At 43.2% G+C, this 10,695-nt stretch overlaps 2 protein-coding genes across 3 annotated transcripts; one reads left to right on the forward strand and one right to left on the reverse strand.

Annotated features, from left to right (window-relative positions):
* The first annotated feature begins 398 nt into the window (after positions 1-398).
* Positions 399-1,771, forward strand: LOC121570520 (keratin, type I cytoskeletal 13-like). Its single transcript, XM_041881989.1, has one exon. It carries the CDS (start codon positions 908-910, stop codon positions 1,316-1,318), a length of 411 nt encoding a protein of 136 aa, XP_041737923.1. The 5' UTR covers positions 399-907; the 3' UTR covers positions 1,319-1,771.
* Positions 1,772-5,139: 3,368 nt separating this feature from the next.
* Positions 5,140-8,735, reverse strand: LOC121569475 (gastrula zinc finger protein XlCGF57.1-like). Of its 2 annotated transcripts, none has more exons than XM_041880454.2 (2): positions 8,397-8,735; positions 5,140-7,203 (listed from the first exon to the last, which is right to left on the reverse strand). In XM_041880454.2, the coding sequence occupies exon 2, from the start codon at positions 7,027-7,029 to the stop codon at positions 5,497-5,499; it is 1,533 nt and encodes a 510-aa protein (XP_041736388.1). In that variant the 5' UTR covers positions 7,030-7,203; positions 8,397-8,735; the 3' UTR covers positions 5,140-5,496. The 2 variants fall into 2 exon arrangements, with proteins under 2 accessions (XP_041736388.1, XP_041736389.1); XM_041880455.2 differs by lacking the exon at positions 8,397-8,735 and adding an exon at positions 7,777-8,380.
* Between the last annotated feature and the right edge of the window lie 1,960 nt (positions 8,736-10,695).

Consider the following 10,695-nt stretch of genomic DNA (forward strand, 5'->3'; position numbering starts at 1 on the left):
CTGAGTTACTTAGTTACAGTTTTGATTTAAATCGGCTTGAAAATCTATGGCAAGATTTGAAAATGACTGTCTAGCAATGATCAACAATCAACTTGACAGAGCTTGAAGAATTTTTTTAAGAATCACGTTCAATTATTGTCGCTTAGAGACTTACCCAGAAAGACTCACATCTGTAATTGCTGCCAAAGGGAATTCTAGCATGTATTGACTCAAGGGGTTGAATAAATATCTGATTAAGATATATTAGTGTTTTATTTTTCATATTTTTTGTTAGAATTTTCTTCCACTTTGACATTACAGAGTATTTTGTGTATATCCTTGACAAATAAAATGTGGAAAAAGTCAAGGGATGTGAATACTTTCTGAAGGCACCGTACATGCACACACGCTGTTCTGTCACAACAACTGCACCTCATGAGAAAATAAACAGGTTTTAGGATTTTTTAAAGTATCTTTAACCAAACTGAAGCAATGACTTGTAAGTTTCAGCAATTACTTGTACGTTTTTCCATAAATGCCCATATAAATTGGAAACTTTGTTCACTTTCACATTTTAGTTAACGTAAATTAACTAATTATTATTACATTTCAGTGTGATATAGCTGTGTCAGCTAAGATTACATAATGGTTGTGAACTTGTAGAAGTTTATAAATATGATTCAAGAAGTGATTTAAGACTGTCAAACTGAGCACCAGATCACTATTATTGACTACATCATTGGGTTTCTAAATCCAGGGCATGTTTTTCACAGATGTCTTGGTTTCATCTTGTCTGTAGCGAAGATGAAGTATTCATATTGCAATAATTGGCACAGCTTGTACAAACAGTCACATTGCCAACCCACATTTAAAGATTTATGAACTCACTATCGGCTCCTCTCGCCTCTCCGTGTCTGGATTTGGCAGCATGGGAGGTGGCAGCCGCATCAGTGGCATGAGGGCCGGCAGTGTGTATGGGGGTGCAGGTGGCTCTGGGGTGCGCATCTCCAGTTCCAGTGCCTCCAGGTCCTTCTCTGCTGGTGGTGGTGGTGGATTCGGCTTCGGTGGAGGTGAAGGAGGAGGCTTTGGTGGAGGAGGCATGGCCATGTCTGAAGCAGCAGACAACATTGTCAGCGGGAAGTTCGCCATGCAGAACCAGAATAACCGTTTAGCCACCTACCTAGGCAAGGTGGCCACCCTGGAGAAAGCCAACGCTGATCTGGAGATGAAGATCCTCCTGTTTCTGGAGAGTAAGGTGTCTCCGGCTCCAACTGACTTCTCTGCTTTCTATACTATCATTGTTGACCTCCAGGTCAACCTTTTGTTTTGTGTGATATAGCAGTAATGTGTTCAATGTCCACTGTGTTGTTGGATTGGGGTTACGTGCACTGAGTTGTTGCTGATTCGACTTTTGGGTCTGTCGTGGCAGAGACGGACCATGTTACATATATTTGACTAGACAGCTGAAAATGCCTTTTTGCCCATCAAACCCAGAGTTGATGATGATGAGGAATATTTCAATAGAGCAGATAATCTATTGAAAGGGTTCATATTACATCTGATTGATTTATCTTGAATATGGGTGTTGGTAATTAATGTTGTTGTTCAGACTGAGGCGTAGGTCGTGCCAAGCAACACCACTTAAGAATGTTCACAAAATACCACCATGCCCCCTTGGGCCTTATTGCTTGTATAGTCATAACAATGACCTTTTCATTTCCTGGCTGCCATTCATCTGAAAGGAACTATTCTTCTGAGCATCGGAAATGCGGGAATGGCCCATGATGACTTCAGGGAGAAGTAGGTTTTCAAACCATATGTCGCCCATGTGATCATATCTCATCAGGACATGTGATCATAACGCATGCAGGTATTAATAAAATATAAACTATGGACAAATCTCAATAAACCTCCTATTATCATGACATTGAACACTTTAAATAAAATCATATGCATATGATGATGTACATGATGTTATGATTTGGATGGTATATTATATCTATGGTTATTGATAATAATAACCTATAATGACTTTAGCTTCTGAAAAGATGAAGAAAGATAACCTTGTTAAATATGATATGCAATAGGTCTCATATGATTTTGTTGAGTTTTATCTTACATGTTCAAATCTACTGAAGTGCTATGTACATGCTAATCAAGCTCAATTAGATTTGATGAGTTGTATGCAGTAAGGTGGAGTAGCACTCCCTCTGCTGGCTCAGGCTCTATAGTAGGAGAGTTCAGACACTAGATCAACTCCAGTCACAGTTTCTCAAGTACAAGATCTTTTCATATACAGTACATTCGGAAAGTATTCAGACCCCCCACCCCCCATCAATCTACATACAATACCCCATAATGATAAAGCAAAAACGGCATTTGGGAAATCTCAGGGCTGACCTGGAGCGTCAGGGACACGAATACCAGATGCTGCTGGACATCGAGACCAGGCTGGAGATGGAGATCACGGAGTACAGGAGACCGCTGGATGGAGAGGGTAGCGTGAGGTGGGGGAAACAATTTCATTTCAAAAGTATGAATACAAGTTTTGAAGACCTGTTTGTGAATGTTTAATGTATCTATCTCTTCTCTTCCCATCTGCTACAAGACCATGGTGCTTGCCTACGGAGCGGTGAGGGGAACGGCACCTCCGTACCTTCAGGCTCTGATCAGTCCCTACACCCAAACGAGGGCATTGCGTTCATCCACCTCTGGCCTGCTGGCCCCCCTACCTCTGCGGAAGCACAGTTCCCGCTCCGCCCAGTCAAAACTGTTCGCTGCTCTGGCACCCCAATGGTGGAACAAGCTCCCTCACGACGCCAGGACAGCGGAGTCACTCAGCACCTTCCGGAGACACTTGAAACCCCACCTCTTTAAGGAATACCTGGGATAGGATAAAGCAATCTTGTAAAGTGGTTATCCCACTGGCTATAAGGTGAATGCACCAATTTGTAAGTCGCTCCGGATAAGAGCGTCTGCTAAATTTCGTAAATGTAAATGTAAATGTTATTTGTCTATCAGCAGTAGAATGTTCTTCAGCATGACCAAGATGGTGAAAATAGTGGACGGAGGGGCAAGTCTGAGGTGGGAAAATGTTTGAAGTGAAATAACACAGTAATAAAGGTTGTGATGCCCTGTGGTATTTGAATGTCAATGACTTACCTTGCTCTTATATGTTTTGTAGTAACAGCGGAATGTCCTCATCCTCCACCACAACCGTGATCACCACAATGGAGGATGGAGGGGCTAGTCTGGACCTGAGGTGGGGAAAGTGTTTGGCCTTAAGAATTGATGATATGCTGTAGGTTTTGTAGCAGTGCAATATTTGAATGTCATTCATCTCTTTATCTCTTATTTGTCTTGCAGTAACATCGGTGGAAGTTCCTCCACCACAACCAAGACAGTGACTATGGTGGATGGAGGGGAATCCATGTGGTGAGAAAATATTTTAAATGAAATAACTAATGAAACAATATTTGAGATGAAAAATACAAGATATAGGTTTGTGACTCACCGTTTGTTTTGTAGCACTAGCAGCTCCACGGTGGTAACTGTGATAACGGAAGTGGTTGAGATGGTGAGGTGGTGTCATGCCATCCGGAGTCACACACCGACAAACTGAAATTGTCCACCCACACAGACAGTGTGGTGAAGAAGGCGCAACAGAGCCTCCTCAACTTCAGGAGGCTGAAGAAATTTGGCTTGGCACCTAAAACCCTCACAAACTTTTACAGACGCACAATTGAGAGCATCATGTTGGGCTGTATCACCACCTGGTACGGCAACTGCACCACCCACAACCGCAGGGCTCTCCAGAGGGTGGTGCGGTCTGCCGAACGCATTATCGGGGGCAAACTACCCGCCCTCCAAGACACATACAGCACCCGATGTCACAGGAAGGCCAAAAAGATCATCAAGGACATCAACCACCCGAGCCACTGCCTGTTCACCCTGCTATCATCCAGAAGGCGAGGTCAGTACAGGTGCATCAAAGCTGAGGCCGAGAGAATGAAAAACAGCTTCTATCACAAGGCCATCAGACTGTTAAATAGCCATCACTAGCACATTAGAGGCTGCTGCTGTCTATTGAAATCACTGGCCACTTTAAGAAATGTAACAATAGTCACTTTAATAATGTTTACATATCTTGCACTACATTTACATCTCATTTGTATATACTGCATTCTATTCTATAATATTCTACTGCATTTTAGTCAATTTATGTATATTTTCTTAAATTCCATTCCTTACTAGTTTTGTGTATTAGGTATATGTTGTGAAATTGTTAGATATTACTTGTTAGATATTACTGCACTGTCGGAGCTAGAAGCACAAGCATTCCGCTACACCCGCTATAACATCTGCTAAACATGTGTATGTGACAAATAAAATTTGATTTGATTTGAATGAGGTTTAGTCATGGCTAGGGTCAACCCAACTAAATCAACTTATCAAGCTATTCTCTATCTCTACAGTATTAATTCCATTCATTTTCAAGAGACAACCTGTTACATCTTAAAACATGAAGTGTGAGTTCTAGTGAATCTATTAAAAAGGTATAACACTCAGGAAGCATGATATATTAGCCTTAAAAGTCCATTCAAATTCAGCCAATGATATTGTGAACCTAACGACAATGTGCTGCTGGTGGTTGAATAATTAAAATGATCAAATGTAATCAAATCAAATGTCTGTGGTTACTGGTATCTTCATTCTGTAACTCTATAATGCCATAGCACTAGTGTGCAATAATAAAAGTGCATGTTATAACTAAGAATTGTAAAAACAACCATGAAATCACATACCTAGCAGGGAAGTGATGGTAATCACAATAAACATAAAGGTGTGGGAGTCATCTTTTCTACAATGAAAATACTACAGTACCCATTGTTACTACATAACTTAATTTCTTATTACATACCCGGTACCTACCAGTGGAAACATTACTGTAAAATAGTGCTACCGGTATCTATACTACTTTCTCGGATCTGTACACTTTTATAATACGAGCATAGTGCCGATACAGTAGTGTGCAATTGCGGTACAACATTCAGTCTTAACTTGTTACCAATGTTCTAGTAAAGAGATTAATTTGCCCTTCTGGTATACAAGATCATCATTCAAGATCATAATTCAGGACCAAACAAAAGGAAAGAGAGATTGTGTTGCATTAGTTTCTTTAATAATGAATTCCAGTACATGGTTTAGGAATTACATGTTATCAATATGGGTGTACACAATGAGTGACTTTTCTGGAGGAAAGAAACTGGAATGGCACTCACTACAACACAGATCAGACGAGATACAAAGTTTTCTATAAGTCCCTCAGTAACTTCACTGATCCCAACAAACAGACATTTGCATAATAGCAAATCAGTCAAGTTGACCCCCAAAGAACATAACACAAAAAGCACAAAAGGTATGAAAAACGTAAGAAAAGTGTAAGGAAAAACATATTTATATATAGTATTTATATAAAAAAAAGAAGGAATAATACTTTGAAGAGGTTAAAGGTATTTAGCTACTATCAGTACTGCGGCTGCTGCTGCCACCACTGCTGCTGGAGCTACTGCTGCTCATGTCTGATCTCTCTCTTTTGTGAATTTGCTCGTGTGCTTTGAGATGGCCTGACTGGCTGAAGTTCTTCCCACACTGGAGGCAGGCGAAAGGTCGCTCCCCAGTGTGGATTTGCTGGTGTGCTTTAAGATGTCCCAAACGGCCAAAGCTCTTACCACACTGTGTGCAGCCGAATGGCCTCACCCCGGAATGTATCTTCTCGTGCGTTTTGAGGACCCCCGAGTTGCTGAATGTCTTCCCGCACTGAGAGCAGCTGTACGGTTTCTCGCCTGTGTGAATCTGCAGGTGGTTGTAGTAGCTCATTTCCTTGGTGAAGCTCTTCCCGCAGTGTTGGCAGCAGAAAGGCCTCTCTCCGGTGTGGCTTAGCTGGTGGGCTTTGAGCTCCTTGGACTGCCCGAAGCTCTTCCCACACTGAAGGCAACAGAAGGGCTTCTCGCCGGTGTGTAGACGCTGGTGTGAGCGGAGGTCATCTGCTTTGGTGAAGCCCTTGGGGCAGTGGGCACAGATGTAGGGTTTCTGACCCGTGTGGATGAGCTGGTGCCTCTTCAGGTTCCCTGCCTGGCCGAAGCTCTTGCCGCACTGCGAGCAGGTATACGGCCTCTCTCCTGTGTGAATGCGCTGGTGTGTTTTGAGGTTCCCCAGAGTGCTGAAATTCTTCCCACACTGGGTGCAAGAGAAAGGCTTCTCACCACTGAGGTTACGAGGCTTGCGTGGGGTTGTGCTATGCCCTTTCGTGCTTGTGTGGCCTGAGCCTTTGCCAGCCTGGGCGGACTGCAGCTCGTAGAGGCCTCCTGCGCCAGGGAACTCATTGTCTAGCCTATGGCCTTCCATGACCCCGTCATGGCTGAGCTTGTTTAGCTCGGTCCGCAGCTCGGCCATGTGGATGGACTCGAGGCTCATCTCTGTCTTGATGTGGCTGGACATCAGGTTGGGCTCGTACTCAGTCTTCATGGCCCCGAGCTCGGTGGTATAATAACACTGCAGGTCGGCGTGCTGCTCCGACTTTATGTAGTCCAGGCTGTCGGACACGTGGGTGATGTAGTCGAACACCAGGCTGGGCTCGTAGTGAGACTTCATAGAATATGAGTCGCTCTCGTACTCTGAGCTGTGGAAGCAGTGGAGGCCGTGGACGTGGTGCTCAGACTTGATGTAGTCCAGCCCACTGATCTCCATCTTGATCTGTTCGTGGCCCAGCTCCGCCGTGCTCAGAGGCTGGATCTCTGACAGGTCCACAGTGCGGATGGGGTCCAGGTCATCTGCGGGCTCAGTCTTCACGCAGGGCAGCATGACCATGGGCTCTGCGATCTCTGCCGCCAGCGTGCCGAGCGTGGGCGTGCTGCAGTCGGACGAGAGCAGGTGGAGGGTTGGCGAGGTGCACTCAGGCCGAAGTGGATCCAGCGGCGGCGAGCCACACTCTGATGCATGCAGCGTGTCGAGTCCTAGCGTGATGCACTCGGTCTCTAACTCTGCCATGGCTGCAGAGTCCTTATGCACCCGTCTCCAGTTAGTCCCGTAATGGATCAGAGAATAGTACTACTTTGCCCTGAAAAGAGCCTTGGTCCACTTGAGTGTCCCTCTGACAGTACAGCTTGTTCTGATGCCAAGCCTTCTTCCTTGGGTTAGGAGCAACACCTATCTTTGAAGCCCCTGGAATGAAAGAAGACAATGGATATGAGATAATTCAGTTTAAAAAATTTAACCTATTGTCTTTTAATGGCCTCAATTCAATTCGAATATAGCAGGGGTAATGTAACTGGTAGGCCTTGTTGGGAAAGTAATAATAACATTTTAAAAATAGGTCTGTCAACTCATAATAACATTGGCTTATAATTACACAAATAAAACATGACTAAAAAGATAAACTACACATTGCTACACTGACTCACACAATAACTAGTGACAAGCAAGTTATATGTATAGGAAACACACACAGATGTGCAATGACAATAGAGATGTACAAACTTTGACAACTGTGTTTTGTATTTTGACTACTAACATTCTAGAAAAATGAAGTAGGCCTTATCTTGAAAAGTTTTAATGATGGCTGGTGAGAAGTTCGCAGCCAAACGTCCTGAAATAGTTTTGGCTACTTCTAACTTCACAACATTCATGCTCATCAATTCGATGACTATACAATAACTCGCCTTGAAATCTAAATATCACATACTACCAAAATTAAGGACTTTAATGTAAGCTTCAACATGAGTGTTCATGCATTACCTGCATGTTCTGACCAGCTAGGTAGCATGCCAAACCCGCCACGCACATCATGCACTAGTCGGCTGCAAGAATCTGGCGGTGATTATTTTTTTCACCCAGTTGGCTGAGGATGGCTATAAGCAAGCTATTGGGTGACATATGAAGCGCTTACAACCAGAAATAACTTTTCGGAGGGAGGATTTTTTTCACCGGCCAACTCTTTGCATAATTTTTAAAAGGCATTTTTCAGTTTACCAGCTGACTACTATCATACAAAGACAGGGCAAAATGCCATTCCTAGCTAGCTAGCCAGCCAGTGGCCATCTTGTTTATCGCTAACGTCGATGCTGCGAATTAGCTTTACAGATGCGCCTAGTTAGCTCGATGACATGTAGCTAGGAAGGAAAGAAAGTAAGACGGCTATACTGTACTGTTACTAGCTACTACTTTTTTATTAACTTTGAGCGTGCATCCTGAACCCTTGCAGGTAGTACTAGGCAAGTGTCGTTAAACTAAATAAATTGTGTCGAATTACGAAACCTGTGCTGGGCCATGACATTCACACACTGGCATATGAGAAAGAGGTGGAAAAAGAAGGAAATCAGTATTTAAAAAAAAAACTGCAAGCTAGCAATAGCTACCTGCGGTTTCTCCGATTCATGGCTTTTTTAGCCTTCGGCTCGCCGTCGCCACAGTTGCTTGGCTTCAAACTGAACCGGACCCGCCACGTCCACCTCTACCGAGCAACCCTGCAGCCTCCGTATTGCTTTCTCTCCTTTCTTTTCCTTACTCGCTCTCTCCTCTCCTCTCCTCTCCTTCCTCTCTCTCTCATTGACTAATTCTGCTTCGTTTTCACTCCCTTGTCGCTTTTCCTCTATGTTTCTGCTGTGCACTTCCGTCGTCTGATGTAAATGCGCGCGCAGCATGCATTCATCTCGCGTCACATCAAATCAGAGGCAACATTGTATCATTTTCTCCACTGATCTATGGACTCAGCTCGTAAATCAATCAGAGTATTGTCAAAGACCAGACACCCCGCCCTGTCAGAGACCACTCTTGTAAATCGTCCAGGCTACATCATAGGCCAGTCTAGTGCTTGCAAAAACATCATTACAGACATAAAGCCAGTAACTGAACTAAAAAGTAACGTCTTTGATTTTACTTTCCAATAACGTATACATAACATATTTTAACTATTCATGTAACTTCACATAAACTCAAAGTATACCAGTTGTTCAATTGTGTCTAACTTGCACTTTTTGTCGCAGTATTTCTCTCTATTTCTACTTCTCTCCACTATGTATTGTTCAAACTCTCCGGATGTATATACCCATGGTAAATAAAAGCAACACATGACCAAATGTTTACATTACATAGACATATTAAAGTTGGTACTAATAACTGGGTCCCGGATTTGAGGCAGAATCTGATGCACCTTTTTCTTGTTTCTGCACCTGGACCAGCCTTAAATGTCTACACACATCCCTGCTGAGAGGACAAACACAAAGACCCCCACTGACGCCAGGTACTCTAAAATCACGAGACTCAGACATGAGGCACTTTTCATGAGTTTAACCTGCTTGGCTTGTATTGGCAATATAAGATGCACAACCAATCAATGACATTACCTGATCAATTACTGTAAGTGCCAGGGAGAAAATAAGGATCAGCAGGACTGTGGCCCTCGAGGATTGCAGTTGTGCACTTCTAATTTAAATCCATGTAAATAATATGATTCTCTGTATCCTGACCTGACATAAAGCAACACTTGATATAGCCTACAGTAAAATAGCCTGCTGCCATGAGACAATGCAGAATGAGAGAAACTATCACTTTAACAAAATATAAATGTTCAATACAGTATTGTACCATGGCATGATTTAAAGCAGCGATTCTCAACTGGTGGGTTGCGACCCAAATTTGGGTCGCAGGAGGTTTCAAATAGGTCTTGGGTGTCTGAGTCAAAAAAAACTTTTTTAAAGTATGTATACACTACCGGTCAAAAGTTTTAGAACACCTACTCATTCAAGGGTTTTCTACATTGTAGAATAATTGTGAAGACATCAAAACTATGAAATAAAATGTCAATGTAAATATGGAATCATGTAGTAACCAAAAAAGAGTTAAACAAATCAAAGTATATTTTATATTTGAGATTCTTCAAATAGCCACCCTTAGCCTTGATGACAGCTTTGTATGCTCTTGGCATTCTCTCAACCAGCTTCACCTGGAATGCTTTTCCAACAGTTTTGAAGGAGTTCCCACATATGCTGAGCACTTGCTGGCTGCTTTTCCTTCACTCTGCAGTCCGACTCATCCCAAACCATCTCAATTTGGTTGAGGTCGGGGGATTGTGGAGGCCAGGTCATCTGATGCAGCACTCCATCACTCTCCTTCTTGGTCAAATAGCCCTTACACAGCCTGGAGGTGTGTTGGGTCATTGTCCTGTTGAAAAACAAATGATAGTCCCACTAAGCCCAAACCAGATGGGATGGCGTATCGCTGCAGAATGCTGTGGTAGCCATGCTGGTTAAGTGTGCTTTGAATTCTAAATAAATCACTGACAGTGTCACCAGCAAAGCACCCCCACACCATAACACCTCCTCCTCCATGCTTTACGGTGGGAAATACACATGCGGAGATCATCCGTTCACCCACACCGTGTCTCACAAAGACACGGCGGTTGGAACCAAAAATCTCCAATTTGGACTCCAGACCAAAGGACACATTTCCACTGGTCTAATGTCCATTGCTCGTGTTTCTTGGCCCAAGCAAGTCTCTTCTTATTATTGGTGTCCTTTAGTAGTGGTTTCATTGCAGCAATTGACCATGAAGGCCAGATTCACACAGTCTCCTCTGAACAGTTGATGTTGAGATGTGTCTGTCACTTGAACTCTGTGAAGCATTTATTTGGGCTGCAATTTCTGAGGCTGGTAACTC

The sequence above is a fragment of the Coregonus clupeaformis genome, chromosome 35, assembly GCF_020615455.1.
Source record: "Coregonus clupeaformis isolate EN_2021a chromosome 35, ASM2061545v1, whole genome shotgun sequence".
In the NCBI taxonomy this organism is placed as follows: Eukaryota; Metazoa; Chordata; class Actinopteri; order Salmoniformes; family Salmonidae; genus Coregonus; species Coregonus clupeaformis.

What these genes read in the sequence shown, in the direction of transcription:
- LOC121570520 (XM_041881989.1), top strand. Translation starts at nt 908, where the DNA reads ATGGGAGGTGGCAGCCGCATCAGTGGCATGAGGGCCGGCAGTGTGTAT.
- LOC121569475 (XM_041880454.2), bottom strand. Translation starts at nt 7,029, where the DNA reads ATGGCAGAGTTAGAGACCGAGTGCATCACGCTAGGACTCGACACGCTG.